A 24,157-nucleotide genomic window follows, 5' to 3' on the forward strand; every position below is an offset into this window, starting at 1 on the left:
TGTCTTCAGATACTTCCAAAAATGAAAAGGAAATATTTCACTAGCTAGGAACCTTTATTATTAACAAAGTCAAACACATTTGCACCCACACATGGAAGCTCATTTTTTTATATGGAAGAAAAAAAATCCTTGCTATGCAAAGGGACTTACTTTACTTTGCTCCTGTGAATTATCTCCAGCCTTGTCAATCCATCATGTTTTTTAGGAAATCGATAAGCTACAATATGCTCATCATCCTTTATCATAGATAATGGTTCGAAAGGCTTCTCCAAGTACCGGTATATTTGATGCTCGTAAACCTGGAAAAACATACTACTTAAGAAACTGTGGAACCCCCACTCCCCAGCTGAAACGAGTTTCTAAAACAATCAAAGAAATAATGTAATGTTACCTCAGCAAGCAATAAGCTTTCATCAACCTTTAAGCAGCATGCAGTACTCAAGGCCTGACTAAGATCTTTGTAGCAGCCATGTTTTGGCAATGTTACAGTGTAGGGTATGGGAAGAGCACGCCCATCACCATAGAACACAGTTACTGTCATTGTCCTTGTGACAGTTGAAGGTAATGGCAAAGATAAGTACATGAAGGGATCAAATGTCACTGAAACTTTTCTGCAAACTGGACATACTAATGTTGACTTGTATTGACCCTGGAAAATTGGGACCATTTTCATAATTTCAGCAACCAAATGATGGAATATCCTATCGAGTTTTTGAGAGAAAGAAAACCCCAAAATTACTCAAAAGAATCAGCTAAATGAAGCAGATCCTTTACTTAATGCAACAGGATAAGTATTTCTGGTGATCTAAATTGCAAATATTAGACCCATCACCAGGCTTGTCTCTTCAAAGAAATGAATCCTGAACATTTGTAACCTGGCAGATCAGGCTCTAACATTTGTGTCAATTGAGGGTTAACCCCCTGTCGTGCCTACTGAGCTGCTTGTCTGTAGCTAACTGACATGCGTAAATCATTGACCCTAAATATCCAATAGACTTGACTATATAAATATTTTAGCATTTTTATAACTATATAAATATTTTAACTTTCTATAACCAATATAACAAGCTTGCTGAGCATTACAATTATCAAATATCATTTCAAAAGGTGTCATAACCGATGGCAAATATTCCAAACAGGAAAATATTTGTTAAAAGTTTTCTGCTTAAGCTGCAATTTCAGCCATTATTGCACCAAAAATGGAACTTCCTCAAGAAAGATCACCTCTAGCAACACATAGCAACTTCATTATTCATAGGGCTGCAACTAAGAAGACCTATTTTTCATTGAAAAAAAAGGCATTCCCCATGTGAACTACTCAACCTGATTCAGGAGAAGAGAAAAAGGCAAGTTTGCAGTACAGGTTGGTTCAAGAATGGCCCCCTTATAGCTTACTGACTTTTCAGGTATTTAAATCTATTCATCAAAAAGTTGTTGATACCATAGAGAAGGGGGAAGACAACAATGGTAATAGATTATTAAATCAACCACTTACTTGGCAAACATCTACAATTATGGAATCATTTCGAGCTTTGTGATTTTGCCAACACTCCTTTGCAAATTCCTCATCTGGACGGCCATCTGCATCCTTCACTTCAATGTAGGGCTTCTGTTTGACACGATTTAAATCTTCATGCAGCCCATCCAATAGAAAAGCCAAAAGTTCCTGAAGAGAGAGAACTTTTAATACAAGACATTTCTTTTTCTAATGCCATTCATTCATTCTTCTTAAACAAGACATTTTTTACAAGATAAGCAATTATAATTAAAGTTATAAAATAGTTAACATGGATTTGTTTGGGCATGCCTCAAAGGGCTTGGAATAGAGGTGGCTCATAGAATTAGGAATGAAAGATATTCATTATCACATTAGCTATTTGGAATCATGTGATTTGGAAAGAAATAGAGGCTGAAAGTATGCCACGCTTGGGTTGTTGAGTGCTTCTGTGCTTTATATGTTAAGTTTGATTCTATTTTTGCATTTTCACTTTGAATATGTTTTTATGTTATGTTTATGTATTTTAAATTGAGCTAATAGGCTTTTTACAACATAAATATAGTTTAAAATTAAAATTTGCAATATTTAACTTATACATTTTTTGCAATTTTTTGTACGTCATGAATTTTTAAAAAATTATGCCTTGCTTCAAAAAGGCATGTGCCTTACCTTGCGCCTTGCACCTCAGGCACAAATTTCCCAATGTGCTTTTTTTGCACCTTGCACTTTTAAAGCACTACCTTAAACTTATTTTCATAGTTGTCAAGGCAAACACATAGCAGTTTTTGGGATCATCTTGTGCCTTGCCTTGGTATTTCCATATACAAGGTTTATAATTTGGGGTGTAATGCAGCTAAAACATAAAGGGCATCAAAAAAGCCTAAACTTCAACATAAAGAACCACAAAATAAGCTGTCACATCATATATATTTCTTTTTAATCCTCTGTAATCAAGCCTCTACCAGTATTTTTAAAAGTGTAAAGCACAAAAAAAGTGCAAGGGGCATTTTACGCCCAAGGCTCGAGGTGTGTGCCTTTCAAAGGCACAAAAATGCCAAAAATGGCTAAATATTCAAGCATGTAAAAATCTCAATCTCTTTGAACCAGCCCCCCAAGGCAAGCCCAAACAAGTCCATTTTAGTGTCTCAAATTGTTAATCCCTATAAAAAAAGATTTCATAATTTGGATTGTCTTTTAAAAATATTTTTTATTAGGATGAATGAACGAGCAACATTAGAAAATGGGGGTTTTTTGGAGATAATAAAAACTTCATTGTTTTTAAGAAAACTTATTGCTAATAAAACATTATTGCCATTTAAGAAAACTTCCAGTTTTTTTAAAGAAAGGCAAACAAGAAATCAGTCATTCATTAATTGTAAATAGAATATACAACGGATTATACAAGCAGTGGAGAGCATATACAAATATAATTCCCCCTTTGTTCACATTACATAACAGCCCAGAAAAATTGATTCCCAAGTGTCCCTTGCTTTGCTAATGCAACAGCCATATTATTGGCTGATCTCTGAAGCCATTGAACCTGGCATTTACATACCCCTGGTTACTACCACTTTCGAATTTCCCTCTATGATCAGCTTGTTGATGTTTAACTAGCTAAATATTACCTTAGAACAATGTTTTAAACACGGAGGTGTGGCACAAGTCATTACACTACCTGGAGGTGTGAGGCATAGTTAAAAACATAAGAGGTATCAGCTATTCAGCTTCCCGAACACAAGGAGGTGTAGGGGATGAGGAGGAAGGAGAGAGAGGAGGAGGAAGTAGAGGAAGGAGGATCTCATCTTGTTTCTTTATGAAAGAAGAAGATGTCTAATGTCAAGAAGAATGAAGATGCAAACACTAGCTAAAAGGAAGAATCTTATATTAATAAAACCATCTCAATCAACTCTCTTGGAATTCCATCTAGGCCCTTTCAAATTATAACAAATTACCAACATGAGCCCAAGTTGCATCTTTAAATAGAAAAAAGCATGAAAATAAAAGAACAAAGGAGTTCTTTTAGGTCTTCTTCTAAGCAGTGGTGTACCGGCATGGTTTTGCGGTAAACAAGGGGGCCAAATCAAATAGTTAAGGTTGCATTGTTTCAAAACGAAGACTATTGAAGTACAATATTGCATCTTAATAGTGGCATCTTATTTTCTTAAAGAGCATCTTAAAAGCGGTTCCTCCCAGTTTTACCTTCACTAAAAAGAAAAAAGAAAAAACTCAAATCAAATAATGTAGGATCCGTAAAGTGGGTTATTAATTTATCATTTAGAAAAAAAAATTAATTTAATCTCGTAGATAAAATAACAAATATATATACCAAAAAATTATCAAATAAAATAACAACCTAAATTTACAACATAAAAAATGGTTTTCAAACAAAATTTATCAGAATACAAGAATAAAAAGTCAAAACAATGTCCAAAAGAGTGCTCAACAATCAAGAAACAATGTCCAAAAGAATAAGCAAATCTGAGATAGGGATGCTGAAATGGGTGAGCAGAAAGATTAAAATGGAAAGAATTAGAAACAAGTTCATAAGAGTAGGCTTAGGAGTAGCACTAATAGTGAGAGAATGTTCATTGAGATAGTTTTATTATGTGCATAGGCAAACAACAATTTTACCAGTGAAAAATGACTTGGTGCAAATTGAATGCTCTAAAACAGCATAGGAAACACTAATGAAAAGTGGGATGATGTGGTAAAAAACAATCTAAAGATTTACTATTTGACAGAAAACATGGTTTTCGTAGCAAGGTTTAAAATGTTGATATCAATGGAAATGCCGGTTACCAAAATATAGGACATATATCAGAATGTCAGATGCAAATATTGTAAAAAGTATAAACATTGTGAAAATATTGTGAAATATGTGGAAATATGCACTGATGTTTTGTGAAATGACAAAGAAGCATTAATACAACTATCCAGACTATTATCTTTTAATTTTATTTTAGACACAGTGTGTTAATTTTTTGGTAATTTATATGTTATCTTATGGACATGTTTACTTATTTGAATTATATATTGATTTATTTTGAATTTTAATTGAAAATAATAGTAAGTCATATAGCGTTTAATATTTTATTACTATGAAATAATATTCCATGTATGCATTTCTTTTATACTAATAATACTTAGTTTATTCTTTATTTTATTTAATTATAGCTTAATACAAGGTTATCTCATTTTTGTTTAAGTATAATTTTGATTTACTATAAATTTTAATCAATAATAAGAATAATATCATATATTCATATAAATAATTTAATATTTTTCTAATTATGAAGAAATATGTTATATATGCATATCTTTTTTTATTCTAATAGTTTAGTATTTTGTTTTTTGTTCAATATCTTTTTATGAATGTTTTATTCCAAATATTAATTTTAAATTATCAATGACTTATATACGTAACTTATTATTATATTACATATTAACATTTTTAATACATTTATATATATTAATATGTATTATCGATTGGCATTTTAATGAAGGTCTACCCTCATGTATTATAACATATTTTAATATACTAAAAAAGATTCCGTTTTAGGGGTGATCATTCTTAGCCCGGCCCAGCCTGCAAATTTCCGGGCTTCCGCCAGATTTTTGTGTACAACCCAGTCAGGGCTCGGGCCTGCATCAAGCCCAGAAAATTCAGGGTTGAGCTTGGGCTTCATACTTCAAGCCTAACCTAGGCCTGGCCTAGCCCGCAATATAAATATATATATATATATATATATATATAAGCTTTAAGTTTTGTTAAAAATAAATATTTATAACTTAGAACGTGTAAACACATGTGTCAACACTTGAGTCAATTCAAGTATAAGAATTGTGGGACTTGGAAGAACACTCAATGGTTATTGTTAGTGTCGACTGTATAGGGGTAGTTTAGTCTTTCTATTTATATTTAAGCTGATGTGTAATGTTTATGTCTCTTTTGATTTATTTAATAGAAACATATAAATATAGTGCAGGTCTATCGCCTGAACTTTATCATGGTATCAGAGCCATTGTGACAAAATCAGATCTGCCCAGAATTCTGTTCTATTGCCACATTCAGCCTAGGCTTTTACAGTTTTCTTCATCATCCATTGGAGATAGAGAAAAGGGCTAAAAAGGAGTGGTCGCCATTTCCCTTTGGAGATAGGAAAAAAGGGCTACTAGAGTGTATCAGCTTTATCAGGAGTACCATCCCCTCACTTCTGATGTTAAGATTCAGCAACAACAGAAAGAACAAGTAGATGAGACCAGATTTTTAGTAGGGCTGAAATCTGAATATGAACCAATGAGAGCACAGATACTAAGAGGGTCAGCTCTTCCGTCTCTAGAAGAGGTGTTTACCTGTCTTCAGAGGATTTCTATTGGGCCCACTGAGAATTCTAATATCTTTGACAGGTCTGCCTTTGTAGTGACAAGAGGGGGAGGCCATGGTGTTAAAGGTGGAGCTCGGGGAGTTCAGCCCGGTCGTAGTGGTAGCAATGGATCCATGAATGGTCATAGTGATGGTGGTGGACCCATGTATAGTAGTGGTGGTGGTGTTGTTGGAGGCTGAGATTCAGGGGGAGATCGTGGCAGAGGATGTAGTAATGGTCCGAGGAAGTGTACACATTGTAGTATGGAAGGGCACACCATTAACTTTTGTTATGATTTGCATGGCCCACCTTCAACTTGAGCAAATCATGCAGTGGCCAGTGATGGTAGTTCAAGACAGGATATCCAACAGATAATCAGATGCCCTCTACACATGATGAGTGTGAGTGATTTATCCAGGCCACCTCTCAACAGAATACAGCTACTCTTGCACATTCATGTATGACTTGTCTGGCATCCAAACCTACCTCTTGGATTATTGACTCTGGAGCTTCTGATAATATGATTGGGACTCCAGGTGTGTTTTCCTCCCTTTCACAGTGCTCCACATCACATTTTGTTACCCTTGCAAATGATTAATCCTCCATTTGTTGTGTTGGTAATGTTGACATAGACCCTTTATCCTGTCCTCGGTTTTGTATATTCCCAAATTCCCTTTTAATCTTATAATTGCTAGTAAGCTAACCAAGTCTTTTAATTGCTCTATCACCTTTTACCCCTCTTCTTGTGTTTTTCAGGATCTCAAGTCGGTGATGAAAATTTAAACATAAAGTTAATTAAAAAAAATAAACTTAAAATTTAAAATAGTGTTTTAAAAAACTATTATCCAAAATTAAAATACATAAACATAACATGTAAAGTGTATTCAAATGAAAATTTAAAAATAAAAGCAAACATATAAAGCATTTTCAAGTATGTAAAACCCACAATCTCTTTTTTTCTTAATTGCATTGCTTCATGTATCTAATGTGATGTAAAACATATTGCATTCATGATTCTATGAATCACCTTTGTACCACGCCCCTCGAGGCAAGCCCGAACAAGTTTGTGTTAGGGTTTGAAATTCTTATTTCTCACATAAAAAAATAATGATTTTATAACTTTCATTGCCTTTTAAGAAGATAATTTATTGCAATCAGCGAATGAACAACATTAGTAAGCTTCGATGAGCGAGTGAAGCGAGCGAACCAAGCACACACCTAGGTGCACTAGGCTTGCGCCTTTTGAAAGGGGTGCGCCTAGGACCTAGGTGAGGCGCATAGCCCAAAATGCGCCTCGCCTGTGCGCTTAGGCGCACCTTTTAAATCACTGGTTCCGTTTGTGTTTTGATAACTCTAGCTGCTATGTATGATTGGCCTCTTTTTCAACTTGACATCAAAAATGCCTTTTTACATGGTGATCTCCTTGGGGATGTCTATATGGAGCAACCGTCGGGGTTTGTTGCTCAAGTGGAGGATGACAAGGTGTGCAAATTAAAGGCTATTTATGGACTTAAACAATCCCCCTGTGTGTGGTTTGGTGGATTCAGTGAAGTGATAAAGAATTTTGGTATGAAACAGTGTCAAGTTGATCACTCAGTATTCAGCCATGATTCGCATCCTGGGAAGATCTTATTGGTGGTATATGTAGAGGATATTGTCATTACCGACAGCGATAGACTAGGGATTGATACGCTGAAGACCTTTCTACAAGAGCACTTTCAAACAAAGGATCTTGGTAAATTAAAATATTTCCTGGGGATAGAAGTAGCAAGGTCTAAGCACGGTATTAATTTGTGCCAGAGGAGGTATGTTCTTGATTTGTTGGAGGGGACAGGATTATTAGGTGCCAAACCGGCTGAAACACCTATGGAACCAAATACCAAGTTGAGCAGTGATATGGGTGAGGAGTTTGAAGATCCTGGAAAGTACAGGCGGTTGGTGGGTAAGCTAAACTACCTAACCATTACTCGGCTAGATATTTCATTTGATGTTAGTGTGGTAACTCAGTTTATACAAAAACCTCGGGTTCCACATTGGGATGCAGTTCTAAGGATAGTAAGGTATTTGAAGGGAGCTCCTGGTCGTGGCTTGATATACAAGAGTGGAGGAAATCTTGAAATAGAAGGATACACCGATGCTGATTGGGTTGGTTTTGTATTTGATAAGAAGGTCCACTACAAGTTATTGTACTTTTCTTGGGGGTAATTTGGTGACATGGAATATTAAGAAACAGACAGTTATGGCAAGAAGCAGTGCAGAAGCTAAATACAAAGCCATAGCACATACTCTTGTGCACTAGTGTGGTTGAAAAATCATCTACAAGAGATGGGATATTCGATTCACTCCAATGAAGCTTTATTGTGACAACCAAGTTGCAGTCCACATCTCTCCTAATCCAGTGTTTCATGAGAGAACAAAGTGCTTAATGGAGTGATAGATACTGCATATGCTAACACAAGAAGTCAATAGACAGACTTGTTCACCAAAGGGTTGAGTTAGGGAAGCGTGGACAACATATGTAACAAGTTGGGACTATATGATATATATTCTCCAGCTTGAGGGAAGTGTTAGTGTCGACTGTATAGGGATAGTTTAGTCTTTCTATTTATGTTTAAGTTGATGTGTAATGTTTATGTTAAGTGATGTGTCCCATACTTGAGTAGGGACATAATAGTCTTTTGTTTTATTTAATATTAACAGATAAATATAACCTGGCCGACTAGAGAGAGTAACTTTTCTCTCTTGTTCGAACCAGTTTTCTCCTTCTCCTTTCTTCTCTCTTCTATCTCCTCTAATTTTCCTCTAATACTATTTTTAACAAAATTCTAGTGCAAGTCTGAACTTTATCAATTGCACTAACTATATAGTGTTGTTCCAAATCCAACATTGCTCAAGAATAGGAATGAAGGTCTTCCCTTCATCTATAAAAGGATAAGTAACTCAAGAATAGGAATGAAAGTGTGTCAGTGGATCTTGACACCAACATAAGTCAGATGGCATTTCCAACATAAACCATGCTTGAAAGAGTAAAATGGTAGGATACAATTCATGTAGCCAGCCCCGAATGGTTGGGCTAAAAGGTTGAGTTTAATTTAGTTCAGTATATATGATGCCACATTCCATTTTCTTCAATAGAACGTGAGGTTTTTTATGCAGTTCATCAAAGGCAAGAAATCAAGCAAAAGAACATAGCCTTTGAGAAATGACCCTACTCGTGGATATGAGACTACACAGATTTATATAATTTCCCTGCGACATTAATGATAAAAAAAAAGGATTGGAAACTATTGTGACAACACTAACTTGAGAATCATGCTGGTTATATCCACTGAACTGGGGAGCAAAACGAGCGAGTTTCCCCTTAAAAGCACGTGGTGCAATTGGTGTCCGTCCAGAAGACCATAATTTTCTCAGCAATTCACCAAATGCAACTGCAAGCTCACCCTGCATCACAACAACAAAAATGGAAACATTACAAGATTCATCAAGGGGAAGAAATATGAACCAGAACATTTAAGTATATAAAAGTAAATCCCCACAAAGCTGAAAGTCGAAATAAGATACAAAAACCACATACATGCAGTCCTAAAGGATTTTGCTTGTTGATCTCCTCATTGTAATCCTGCAAGAAGTACTCAAGAAGTGGAGGTGTATGGACTAAACATTGAATAGCACTGTTCATAAAGCAAGTATTTCCCAGGTTTTGCAATCCTGCCAACCCTCCCTTTTCTCCTTTCATCATGGTGCTTGAAAGATCATTACCATCATCCACATCTGTTAAAACTGGGTTTAAACCATTCCCTTGAATCAAGTTTGAGCCATATCCTGTTGAATACCCATTTGATAGAGCAGGGCCACCTGCAATTGTAACAGTTGACCTTGAAGGTTCTAATGCAATCAAAGCTAATTCATTTCCCGTTGAATCCATACGAAATCCATGGGACAGAGACCCATCAAATTGCACTTCTAAAAGAATCTGCAGAAAAGACTGAATCAATGGACTGGTGAAAGAAAGAAAAATACTAACTAACCAAATTTTTTTATGTATATACAATAAACTTTAGAAATAAAATTTTGCAAGAGATCATGGTTCCCAAAACTAACAACTGATATGCGGGCAAAGTTCAAATAAAAGGAATAGGCACTAGTAACACCAATTCTATTATGAGGATGCATAGATCAAGCAATCATCATCATCATCTAAGCCTTGTCCTAACTATATGCCTAGATTAGTCAAGCATGCAGTTGAAAATAAAATTATATGCAAAAATACACTGTACTTGCTGCAAGTTAGCAATGTGAATTGCTCAAAGATGGTGGCAACAAAATACTTGCTTCTCAAGGAACAAGAGCAAAAACATAAAAATCATATAATGTACAAGATACTCACATCCTGGTCCATTTGCAAATTGGACTCCTCCAGGGTTTGGGTGGAAGCAGTCAATTTTGAACATTTTTGCCTATTGAAGTAATCCCATATGCAAACCTGTAGATATAAAAAGACATGAAGATTTTCATTCAGAGTTATAATAGTTTGAAACAAAAGACCTCAAGCAAAATAAACCTTCTACATGCCTTCTCCTGATCAAGCTTGTGAATTGTGCACACCCTGTTGTAAAGCTCGCATAGAGATGCCTGAAGATAAATTAATGAAGTGAGGTAAATATGCATCTGACATTATACAAAAAAGTTGAAAAGCTGAAGCTCATGACAAATCACAGATATGGCACAAGCTTCTGTCCAACAAATAGTAATGTAATAACCATCCACTAAAAAGTACTTTACTTGAAAGTTTAAGGTTAATTTTGAACTCAGAAATGAACAAGTGATTTCTACCAATGACACATAATCTTCCCAACTTCATCTAAACCAACATTAGTACCAGACAGAATTGCTTCACTCAAGCAAAGTTCTAATCATTAGAAATGATCCAAGTGAAAGATCAAGGTCTGAGTTTAGCACAAGGCTTTTATATTTAATATTTTTTTATAAGTGAAGTTAGATTTCATTAATTCTGAAAATATAATCATTACAAGCACCCCTTAGAGAGGCACGAAATGCTACCTCTCTATAAACAAAACAGAGAAATTACAAGTGAACCCAAAACAAAGATTGTCTATTCACCCCTTGCTTGGCAAGAGTATCAGCTAATCCGTTTGCCGATCTCCTCACCCATTGTATCCTCAAATTCTGAAGAAAACTGAAGAGAGGAGAGCTTGAGGGTTCAGCAATTTTAAGATATATTTGAATAATTACAAGGAGGCCCTTAGGTGGGTAAGAATTTACAAAGAACTTAACATAGACAGGATGGGCCCAGAATAAGGCCCATTACAGAAAAGAAACATAAATAACAAGAAAGAATAAACAACCTATAGGCCATTCGGCCCATCTTCTCTACACTCCCCCTCAAGCTGAGCATAGATGTCAATCATGCCAAGCTTGCTGGTATCATGCTGAAGTTTTGCCTTAGGAATGCCTTTGGTGAGAAAATCTGCCAACTGTCCTCCAGATGTGATGAAAGGAAGACACACTTCACCCGAAGAGATCCTTTCCCTAATGAAGTGTCGATCAACTTCAATATGCTTGGTTCTATCATGTTGCATTGGGTTGTGAGCAATGTTGATGGCAGCCTGATTATCACAGTACAACATCATTGGCTTGTCATATTCAATTCCAAGTTCTTCCATCAATGATTTTAGCCATAATAATTCAGAAACTCCATGTGCCATGGCCCTGTATTCTGCTTCAGCAGAGGACCGAGCAACAACCGATTGTTTCTTGCTTCTCCAAGAAACAACATTACCAGCCGCCAAGCTGCAATACCCAGAAGTAGATCTTCTGTCATCAATGTTTTCGGCCCAGTCAACATCAGTGTAGGCTTCAAGTTTCATATGACCATGCTTGGCAAACAGAATACCTTTTCCTGGGGAGCCCTTCAAATAACATAGGATTCTCTCTGCTGCTGCCAGATGAGTGTCTCGGGGAGCATGCATGAATTGGCTAATGCAACTGACTGCATATGCAATATCTGGCCGACTCATGCATAGATACAAAAGTTTCCCAAGAAGTCTCTGAAAGATTCCTTTGTCTTCTAACAATGTCCCTTCTGAGGCTGAGAGTTTATGACTCGTATCAATAGGAGTAGCAACTGGTCTAGCACCCATCTTTCCGATCTCGGAGAGCAAGTCAAGAACATACTTCCTTTGGGAGATAAGAATCCCATCCTTGGATCGAACCACTTCTATACCAAGAAAGTATCTCAAGTCCCCCAAATCTTTAATCTCAAACTCTGTATGGAGAAAAGATTTTAGATCATGAATTCCTGAAACATCATTACCAGTCACTACAATATCATCTACATACACAATGAGGTATACTGCCAGAGGTCCACTCCTCTTCACAAAAAGAGTATGATCGGACTGTGTCTATACATAACCAAAATTAACAAGTGCTATTCTAAATCTCTCAAACCATGCTCTAGGGGACTTTTAGTCCATAAAGAGATTTCTTCAGCCTGCATACCTTCCCTTTCATATCAGTTCCATACATCCCTGGAGGAAGAGACATATAAACCTCCTCATGTAATTCACCATTCAGAAATGCATTCTTCACATCCAATTGATAAAGAGGCCAGTCAAAGTGAGCAGCTAAAGATAGAAGAACCCTCACAGATGTCATCTTGGCAACAAGTGCAAAGGTCTCTAAATAATCAATCCCATGTGTCTGTGTATAGCCTTTTGCAACCAGTTTGGCCTTGTACCTTTCAATAGTGCCATCAGCTTGGTATTTGATAGTAAAGACCCACTTGCAACCGACTGGATCCTTCCCTTCAGGCAAATCCACCACTTCCCATGTGTCATTCTTGTATAGGGCATCGATTTCAGATCTCATAGCATCCCTCCACTCTGGAATCTTAAGAGCTTCTGACACAGATCTGGGAATAGGATGAGAAGCAATAGAAGAGAGATAGGTAAAGTATGGAGGTGAAAGCAAACTGTAAGAAAGGTGCTTGGAAATGCAGTGTGCAGTGCACTTCCGTTTTCCTTTCCTAACAGCAATGGGAATATCAAGGTCAGGGAAGGATGAATCCAAAGATGTTGAAACAGTACATGTTGTCTCTTCTGTGACTGGAAGTGTACGAGGCCCATGTGTTGTAGGAGAAACAACCTGCACATTTCTGGATCTTTGCCTTTGATACACCTTGGGATTGAGGATAGGACGAGGAGGTAGAGTACTGGGACAAGGGGAAAGGAACGACTGATCCACCCTTGATGCATTTGAAGGAGAAACAGACACATCAAGAGACTCAACAGGGACAGGAAGAGGAAGAGCAAACACCTATGACAAATCCTCCCCCTGTGGACAATGTCCTTTTGGAGAGGAACCATAAAAGGGGAAAAGCTCATCAAAGGTGACATCCATTGAGACATACCGATTGCCAGACTTTGGATCAAAACAACAATAACCCTTCTGTGTGGGGGAATAACCAAGGAAGATACACTTTTGAGCTTTGGGTTCAAATTTATGCCTTTGGACACTTGGGACATGTACATAACAGGTGCAGCCAAAGATACGAATAGGAACAGGAAAAAGGTCCTTGTTTGGATGAAGAAGATTGAAGGGAAACTTAAACCCCAAAACCCTGGATGGCATACGGTTTATAAGATAGGTAGCAGTAAGAATCACCCCAAAACCTAGTAGGAACATGTGAGGCAAATAAGATACTTCTTGCAACTTCAACAATATGCCTATTTTTCCTCTCAGCAACCCCATTCTGTTCTGGGGTCCTAGCACATGAGCTTTGATGAATAACCCCCATGTCAGAGAGATAGCAGGATAGGTTTTTCTCAAAGTATTCTTTTGCATTGTCATATCTGAAGATTTTAATCCTGGTATCAAATTGGGTTAAAACAAATTCATGGAATTGTCTTACAAGTCTTGGAACTTCATCACGGGATTTCATCAGAAATATCCAAGTGAACCGAGAAAAATCATCAATAAACAGGATAAAATATTTATAGCCACCCATGGAAGGTAAGTGGTAAGGCCCCCACACATCAGAGTGCACAATATTAAAAGGAAAAGAAGATCTTTTATTACTCAAAGGATAATTGTTTCTACAATGCTTTGACAATTCACAAGACTCACAATGAAGACTAGACAAACTAATTCCCTTAAACAGTTCAGGGAAAAGATGACTCAAGGCAGAAAAAGACAGATGACCAAAATGACGATGACACAACATAATCCGACTAACAGACTCTAAAGAAACAGATCCAAGAGCAGCATTCCCAAGATGATCAGTGCATTGTTCCGGGGTATCAAGCAGGTATATTCCGTTCGCCTCATGGCCACTCCCAATCACCTTCTGAGACTCCAGATCCTGAAAAACACAGTAGGAAGGAAAGAAGGTTACACAACAGTTTAGTGATTTGGTTAAACTGCTTACAGACAACAAATTTGTATTTAGTTTAGGTACATGAAGGGCAGAAGGTAGGAACAAGGAATCCGTAGCCTTGATGGTTCCCTTACCAGAGATAGGGGCAAGTGAACCATCAGCTAAAGTGATTTTATCACGTCCAGGGAGCAAGTCATGAAACAAATAGGGTAGAAAGATTAGTCATATGGTCAAAAGCACCTGAGTCAATAATCCAAGGGATTTTGAGATTACCTAAAGTGGTAGCATGATTGGCAGAAGCCCTTATTTCCTATGCCACAAGAAGTTCCAGCATTCCCTTTGGGTTTAATCCCCATATTGGCAAAGTGATCATTCATATCAGCCCCTTGAACCTGAACAGACCTTTTGCTCTCTTCACTACTCACCAATGCATAAGCTTGTGACAAAGAGACACACTCCTTGGAAAGAATATTCTGTTTTGTGATATCATATTCTGGGTTTAGTCCAGTTAAGAACTCAAATACCCTGTTCCTTTCAACCAATTTTCTGTAGGTCTCTGCATCATTGGTGGTGTCCCAAGGTACAGCTTCTATTAGGTCAATCTCTTGCCATAAGGACTTCAGGGTTGAGAAATATACAGCAAGAGGTTTCTCCCCTTGTCTTAAATTCTTTACATCACTTCTCAATTTATATGCCCGGGCCACATTGAGTTTTTGTGAATAGGTTTCCACAACACTGTCCCAAATTTCTTTTGCTAAATTCATCCATAGGTAGTGTTGGTTGATTTGCGGCTGCATTGAATTCACAAGCCACCCAATGACAGTGTAATTTTCTTGCATCCACTTCTCGTAGGATGGATCATCTTCTGGGAGAGCCTTCTTACTCCCGGAAATAAATCCCCACTTTCATCTACTACAAACATGAATCTTTACTAATTGTGACCATGCCAGATAATTAGTTCCATCTAGTTTAACTGTGATCACAGTCAATAAGGAATCATTTGGAGTTCCCTGAACCAGTCCATATTCGGCACCACTTTTGTTTTCAAACTCTGAGGAGTACATCATGTAAACACTCTAAACAGAGTTCAGCCGACCACAAGAAGACAATATACTGAGTTCAGCCTTCAAGAAGTAATCAGAAACTCCTAGGCACTGTGCAATCAGCCAAAGTACCTTTTCAAAGTTGTGCACTCAGCCAAGAAGAGTAAATACCAATCGATATTGCTGAACAGGCCTTTTCACAAACACAGTGTGGGCAATAGAGACAGCCCCACTGTCAAGGAAGAGAAAAGACCCCAAAAAACAGTTCATATAGCCCCTTAAAACAGCCAAAATATGAGTAACAATACACAGCCTTGTTACAAGGATGTTTCGTTAGGTTTTAACAGTCCAAGAAAAAGAGAAAAAACAGCCCAAAAATTTCTGGGTTAAACCAGATTTAATGCAGTCGAAGGTAGTACAAAACAGCTAGGGTTTTCGGACACTTCAACAGTCCAAACACAGTCGAAGATAATACAGAACAACCAGAAACAGAGCACAACTTACAGTTCGAGCTTCAACAGTCCAAACACAGTCGAGCTTCAAAAACAAAACAACCAGTCCAAACACAGTCGAGCTTCAATAGTCCAAACACAGTCGAACTTCAGAGCAGAAAACTGAGCACAACTTACAGTTCGAGCTTCAACAGTCCAAACACAGTCGAGCTTCAAAAACAGAACCGAGTTGTTCCCCTTCTCCTTCCCCTTTTTTTTTCTCTGATTCTTCCTGGCCACCGAACCCCTTCCCCAAGAGATTATAGTCTTGGGCTCGTCCGCTGACCTCCAAGAATCAGGCAGTATGTGACTAAGCTTCCAGCCCTATGATATTCAGGTTCAGATATGCTCTGATACCATGAAAAAAACTGAAGAGAGGAGAGCTTGAGAGTTCAGCAATGAGGGTCTGAGAATGAGAGTTTCGAACCTACTCTCTCTCAGCACCCTAACATTCTTTTATTAAGATATATTTGAATAATTACAAGGAAGCCCTTAGGTGGGCAAGAATTTACAAAGAACTTAATATAGACAGGATGGGCCTAGAATAAGGCCCATTACAGAAAAGAAACATAAAAAACAAGAAATAATAAACAACCTATGGGCCATTTGGCCCATCTTCTCTACAAATTCATATTCTTGGTGATCCATAAAAACCTTTTTAATTCATCCCCATAGCACCATACCACAGATTTTGGATCCTTTAACCACCCACCACCAATTTTGAGTCCCCTTCAATCACCAAATTGGTTATGTTCAGCTCATTTGCAATTAGTGCCCCTTGTAAGGCTGCAAGCAATTCTGCCTTGAGAGAATCCCCATACTCCAGTGGACCAGAAAACAAGGCTATTAATTTGCCTTCCATGTCTCTCACACCCCCCCTCCATATCAAAATTCAGTTTTTGATATTTAATATTGGTTTTCATTGACAAAAAATTCCGCCATTTTTTAATGGTTTGAAAGCATAAAACCAAACCAAAGGGCAAACTGTCCAAATGTTCGACAAACTACACTGGATGCCAAACCATATATAGGGTAGTGTTCACATACCAGTACCTAATATCTACCATATGCCATCAGTATCCACTTTTATGCATATAATAATAAATCCTAAGTAATATCCACTCTTCCTTTCCAATTCAAAGTTTCAAACAACCCTTTATTTCCCCAAACAGCAGCATCTCTGTCACATGTGGAACAGTCAAAACTTCTATTTGACATCCATACAGACCAGAAGAAGCTGGCATTTGTTTCATAAAAGGCCATGAGAGGCCGTTGATGTTTACAAGTCTGGGTAACAAATGCAGTTTTCAATAAGCATGACATAATCAGAGTGCCATGAGAGGCCATTGATGTAATTTGTACTACTTTTATTAAATTCATTCTGTTCCCTCTCATTCAAATCTAATATTTAAGGTATTAATTCCACTCACTCTCATTAAATCCCATATTTGAGATACATTAAATATATGATCTTTGTGGACTTTTCTTAACTAAAATACCTCTACTTATGAATTTAGTCCCTCTCTAACTGTGTGGGGAGAAAATGTAATTTAAATAACTATTACTTTCCAATTCATTCAATTCCCTCTCATTAAAGTGTTAACTACTATTCTCTCTCCATAGATAGTTTATTAAAGTATTTTTGTTTCTCACTAATTAATGCTACAAATTAAATCTATATCCAATATTTTAAATAATACAAAACCTATCTTCAAATCCAACATGAAAAACAAACCACCATTTTGTCTGGGCGGTGGGTAAGTAATTCAATCATCCATGTAAAATGGGTCAACCAGTGATCTCATAGTTAAATAATAAAGTTTTAACTAACGGTTCGGTTAACCGAACTGTGGGCCTATTTTTTAAACCAAACTGGTATTACCGGTTTCTGGAAAACCAGTAAAAGAACCAAATTGAAGCCGAACGGTTAACCATTTGATCGGTTCGGCTCGTTGCTTTTTTGGTTTTTTTTTATATTTACAATATAAATTACAAGTATATATATAATAAAAAACTAGAAATATATATAAAATATCATATTTTAAATGATAAATAATATATTACATATTATAAATATATATTTATATATATAATGCATATTTATTAATTTATAATATATGGAAAATATAAAATATGTGTAAATATATATAATATACATGCATATACATAAAATATATAGAAAATATATGCATACCGATCAGTTCGGCTAACTGCCAGTTTTCCATATTGGTTAACCGAAACCGAACTGGTACCTTCGGTTTTAAAATACCGACCTAAAACCGAACCGACCGGTTTGGTTTTGGTCGACTTTTTGGTTCGATTCGAGTTTTTGGTTTTTCTTGCTCACTCCTTAAAAATATAAATAATACAAAATTTTGCGAAAACAAATGCATGGTTCAACCTTTTGTGGAATACATCATTTAAAACTAACCCAAAAATAAAACAATTTTCCTATTCAAGTAGTAGCTCCATGGTTTGACCTTTTAGGTCAAATGGGTTAAGCCATGATATCATAAAATACATAATAAAAGCTTTAAATAAGATAGACACAAAAATTATTAAAAAATATAGAAATTTCATTAAAAAAAACATTTGGATGCATCTCTAATATTATGTATTCATTATATTAAACAAAATGAGTGATAAATATGAATTATTTTTATTAATAGAATAAAAAAGTAAACTAACTTGTAATGAAACTATTTTTGCATCTAATTGGGGTCAATGGTACATAGGGATGTAAACCAGGTGGGCTTAACTCAAGCCCAAATAGGCCCAGCTCATAATTATGGATAGGCTGGCTTGCATTCTGGTTTTTCTAATTTTTTAGGTTCGTCCTAAGCCTAACCCTTAGGTAGCCCAAGTTAGGCCTGACTATATACATACATACATATATAGACACATTTGCATACATTGTTGCATATACAAAAATATACATACATTTATATCAAATTTTGTCATGGAGCTGATTGATAAACCCAAGTGCATCAAATTTCAATGCGAGTTGGACCTAGGTTGGACAGATCAAGCTTGACTTTGGCCACAAACTTAGGCCCAATGCATAAGGGTTGGGCCTAGATTAAGCCTAAACTCGGCCCAACTTGGTTAAATGGCTCAACCAATAAAGTCATAATTAAATAATAAAAATTAAAAATAAGAGAAAAATACTAAAAAAATACTAAATATATAAAATTTTGACATATATAAAATATTATAAATTTATCATATTAAATGAAGATAAGTATGATAACATGAATTATTTTTACAATTAATTATAGAAATGGAATTGAAAATTCAAAGCTACCCAAAAATAAGGTCACTTTTTACTTTAAAGTGAAATAAGTCAACACATGATGCCATAATTATATGAGAAAACTTGGCACCGCTGCACCCCGTTGTCATTCCAATGGCTCACAATATCAAAAATATTGGCAATATATCCCCAAAATATCCACATTTTGCTAGGTGGCCATATGATTTTTTTTTTTATGAATGGCCATATGAACCTTTTTGGGAATCCTTTTTCCAAATATCTCTGATATTTTGCCGATGTGTCAACGATATTTCAAATTTCATTGCTAGAATAAATATTTAATGTTGAAAATTTTAAAACAGTATTATTGATCAAAAAATTCTATAATATTGTTAAAAACATTTTGATATTTCATTAAAACCATTATCATTTTTTAAACTATTTTCTTGAAATAACTATGGGAAATGGTGATTGAATAATTGGCTTACTATTTTGAAATTTTTTTATCAATAATAGTAACTTTCCATTAATAATAGACACAATTAATTACAAGGGAGGGGAGATAAACTTTCTTAACTCCCCGGGTTGGGCAAGAGCCCCCATAAAAGCAAAAAGAAGAAATTATAACTTTGCCCAAAATAAAGAATCCCGAGCCACTAAAATGCATATAACTATAAAAGAACATTCTCAAATTAATCAAAACATAAAGTAACCAAAAAGTCAAAATGGGAAGTAATTAACATATTTAATGTAGAGAATATGGGCAAAAGAAAAAGGTGGCGTTTGATAAATCTGAAATCTAAAAAGTTAAAAAGATATTAAAAGTGTCTCAAATCTGAAAACAGGCACAAGATGCTTTTCTACTTTGTAGAGGCTCTGAATAGATAAGGTTGTTTGTGTTGGATCAAACATTCGGCATCTGGAATTCCCTGATTTTACTATTTTACCCCTAAAACAAACTATTTGACAAGTAATAAAGTCTACGAAGCAAATGAAAAAATATTTAATAATTAGCAAATTAATATATTAAAAACTATTAAAATATTTAATAATTAATAATTAATTTTACATCAGCTGCAGCGAAGTTTTGTTTTACATTAGTTGCGGAGGCAAAGAATGGGGCGAAGACGACAGTGGTCGGGAGTGGAGAAGAGATGGAGAGAGAGAATGAGAGGGTGTTAACCGCCGCTGCTGAGAGTTGCAGCAGCGGTGGCAAGAAGACAAGGGAGAGAGACCAAGGCTTCGCAGAGGTTGAGATTACGCTTGAAATAATTAGTGTGATGCTCAGGAACAATATTAGTAACACGATGATGGCATAATTAATGTGGAAATAGCTAAGATTACGCTTAATTTGATCCATAGCTTTGTAGAGGTCAAAGTCGAAGCTACCATTGAAGGGATAGTGTCGTCACTAGTCTGTGGTGCCTTCGCCATCACGAAGAAACCCTACCAGTAGTTTTCCTTGGTTTCAAATCTAGATAGAATTACAGAACAATGAGTTGATGAACCCTAGTCCCCAAACGGCAAAACCTTACACCCAACCCTGGCTCCAAAGCTTTCTGGCAGTCGATCTTAGAGAGAGAGGGGGGGAGAATGGGATTTTGTTGTGGATGCGTTCGTGGGGAGGACGTACATCCGCTGACAGCAGCAGTGAGGAGGGGCCCGCAAGGCAGCAGCTTATCTTATAAGCTCTCAGCTTATATTATTCTTATCTTATCCTTAGTAGTTTTCCTTATCTTCTAGAGTTTGATTTATCTATAAGAAGTAGGAGTCTGATTAATCTTAAAAGTGTGATTTATCCTTATCTGTAAGTAGTCGAATTCTACTGGGAGTCTTCCCACACCTCTTGGTCGAATTCTACTGGGAGTCTTCCCACACCTCTTGTAATCTCCTATTTAAGGAGCTGCAAATTGAGAATAAAGCATTCAGTTTTCAGTCAAGAAAGAGTTTAGGAGAGTTAGGGTGATCTCTTGAACAAATCACCCTTAGATCGCCACGATAGGGTCTACACACAAAGGGAGGGGCAAGGGGAAGCTAGAGGTTCTCCCCGTGGACCGACCCGTGACAAGATTCTATGCCCGGGCCCATAACATTTTGGTATCAAAGCCAAACGTCATGGGCGATATGGAGCAGCTATCATCTAGGGTCCACGAATTGGAACACCGACTCGTAGAGAACCACGCAGAAGTGAGAGAAGTCAAGGAAGATGTCTGAGAGCTTCGACGCCTACTCGAGTTGTACTTCTCCACAAGGGAGAGGAGCCCTGAAGGGGCAACCACCACCAACAGTCGCCGACCAGAATTGGCGGAGGGATCCGACGAACGACAGATCGCCACCCCAACAGCAATGGTTATACCCAAGTACAGTCAGCTGGAGTTCCCCTCGTACCGCGGCAGCGGCGACCCACTGGGATGGTTGTACCGCTGCGAGAAATTCTTTCGCAATTAGCGCACGGAGGAGAGGGATAAAGTCAGTCTGGCCACGTTTCATCTGACAGAAGAAGCACAGCTCTGGTTCTACCGGGTGGAGCAGGAGGAACCAGGACTCAGCTAGGACCAATTCAAGTCCTACTGCCTCCTTCGGTTCGGGCCCCCTCTGACAAGCAACCCATTGGGAGAGTTATATAACCTCAAGCAAATCGGGACCGTAGCCGAGTACCAGCAACAATTCCAGACCCTTCTCGCCAGAGCCTCTTCAGTGCACCCAGATCAGCAGGTGGATATATTCACCGCTGGTCTAGCTGAATCTCTGAGAGTCGATGTAGAGATGTAGAGCCCTCCCAACCTGGTCACCGCGATGAACCTAGCTCGCGCGTTCGAGCGGAAGCTACAGATCAGCCGAGGGTCTTTCAACATGGGGCGTTCAGCGACTTCATGGACAAACCCGAAATCAACCGGAGGAGGGTCTTCGTTGACAGCCAACAGGGAACAACGGCTCCACAAAGGTAACACTTCCAGATCGGCACCCAGCATAGGAAGCAGCATGACGGCACCTCCCATCAAACGCTTATCTAGAGCTGAGATGGCGGAGCGCCGGGCAAGAGGGCAATGCTTCAATTGCGACGAGCTGTACTCAGCCGGGCACTAATGCAAGCAGCTATTCTGCCTCCTGGTAGACGAACTGGAGGAAGATGAGGACGAGCATACAGCACTAGAACCTGAGATCTCCCTCCACGCTACCACCGAAATACAGAACTCCCAAACCATGCAGCTACGGGCACAGGTGGCAGGGGAACCAGTACGTATTCTGGTGGACTCGGGAAGCACACACCATTTTGTCAGCAAGCAAGCGGCACTTCAACTGAAACTACCGGTGGAAGGCAGACCACAACTTCAAGTAGCCGTCACAAATGGGGAGAGAGCTCACAGCCCTGGAATCTGCCGGAACATCCAAATACAGGTCGAATCCGAACCCTTCTCCGCTGATTTATTTGTACTGCCCCTGGACGAGTTTGATATAGTGCTCGGAATTAAGTGGCTCTAGGCCCTATCCTATGGGACTTCAGTGACCTAACCATGTCATTCAACCTGAATGGAAAACAAGTCACCTGGCAGGGAACCAGGGTAAGGGCAAAAAGACCTCAGGTGAATACTCTCCATGGCGAAACCATGCACACCGCAGAGATGGAGAGACTTCTCACCGACTTCCCGGACGTGTTTCAAGAACCCAAGGGACTCCCACATGTCCAATCGTGTGAACATCGGATTCCTTTAATACCATGTTCAGAACCCATCGTCGTCCGGCCATACCGCTACCCGCATTTGCAAAAAGATGAGATAGAGAAACAGTGTGCAGAAATGTTGAAACAAGGAATCATTCGCCCCAGCCGTTCCCCCTTCTCTTCGCCTGTTTTATTGGTACCAAAACAAAACACCTGGAGGTTTTGTGTGGATTACAGGGAACGCAACAACAGAACCGTCAAGGACAAATTCCCGATTCCCATGGTAGACGAACTGCTAGATGAACTCCACGGGCCTCAATACTTCTCAAAGTTGGATCTCAGATCAGGGTAATTTTAGGTCCGGATGGCCCCCAAAATGTAGAAAAAACAGCCTTTCGGACGCATCATAGCCACTTCGAATTTCTGGTCATGCCATTTGGCCTCACCAACGCTCCATCCACATTTCAGTCTTTGATGGACGAGGTATTTCGACCCCACCTCCGCAGATTCGTCCTAGTATTTTTTTACGACATCCTGGTTTACAGTACATCATGGGTGGAGCACGTTCGTCACCTACGAACTATTCTGGAACTACTGCGCCAACACAAACTCTTCCTGAAGCGGCCCAAATGTTCCTTCGAGGAGCGCCAGGTCCTTTATCTGGGACATGTAATCAACGAGCAAGGTGTCTCGATAGATGGCTCCAAGATCCAAGCAATTCAAGAGTGGCCCAAACCTCAGTCCACCAAGGCTTTCCGCGGGTTCTTAGGACTTACCGGATATTATTGCAAGTTTGTAAAGAATTACGGACTCTTGGCTGCCCCATTAACCAAGATGCTGAAGAAGAACGCGTTCCAGTGGGATGAAGCAGCGGACGCCGCCTTCACAAACTTAAGGGATGCATTCTCCTCCACCCCAGTGTTGCAGCTACCAAACTTTGACCTGGAATTTACAGTTGAATGTGATGCTTCCGGTATAGGCATTGGAACAGTACTACAACAGCAAGGGCACCCCATAGCCTTCTTTAGCCGCAAATTAGCTGACCGGCCCCTAAAGCTACCAGCCTACGAGCGCGAGTTGATTGGACTAGCCAAGGCCGTACTTGTGGGGGAGACCCTTCGTCGTTAAGACGGACCACTACAGTCTCAAGTATCTACTGGAGCAGCGGCTTGCCACTCCACCTCAACAGCACTGGGCTAGTAAACTGCTCGGGTTTGACTTCCGGGTAGACTACAAGGGAGGGACCTTAAATTGGGCCACGGATGCACTGTCCAGGCGTGACGAAGATGCTATACACCTTTGTGCAATCTCCCGACCCCGCGTCACCCTATTGGAAAGCATTAGGAGCATGCTGCCCCAATCACCAGAATGGAGGGACCTTGTTCAAAAGATACAGTCCGGAGCGACCGCCCCAAACTGGTCCATTCACGACGGGCTAGTACTATACAA

The 24,157-nt window shown here is 38.4% G+C and overlaps 1 protein-coding gene across 4 annotated transcripts in view; it reads right to left on the minus strand.

Moving 5' to 3' along the window:
• The window catches only part of LOC104604649 (ubiquitin carboxyl-terminal hydrolase 9-like), a 38,585-nt gene that overhangs the window by 1,948 nt on the left and 12,480 nt on the right, over positions 1-24,157 (minus strand). For all 4 annotated transcript variants that reach the window (XM_010269084.3, XM_010269082.3, XM_088896180.1 and 1 more), the window contains 7 exons: positions 10,438-10,497; positions 10,253-10,348; positions 9,440-9,838; positions 9,166-9,306; positions 1,496-1,666; positions 392-649; positions 151-299 (listed from right to left, as the gene is read on the minus strand). In XM_010269084.3, the coding sequence (XP_010267386.1) occupies positions 151-299; positions 392-649; positions 1,496-1,666; positions 9,166-9,306; positions 9,440-9,838; positions 10,253-10,348; positions 10,438-10,497 (1,274 nt within the window). The remainder of the gene's footprint in view (positions 1-150; positions 300-391; positions 650-1,495; positions 1,667-9,165; positions 9,307-9,439; positions 9,839-10,252; positions 10,349-10,437; positions 10,498-24,157) is intronic.

Source organism: Nelumbo nucifera, chromosome 1 (genome assembly GCF_055504915.1).
Source record: "Nelumbo nucifera cultivar China Antique chromosome 1, China Antique-T2T, whole genome shotgun sequence".
Lineage (NCBI taxonomy): Eukaryota > Viridiplantae > Streptophyta > Magnoliopsida > Proteales > Nelumbonaceae > Nelumbo > Nelumbo nucifera.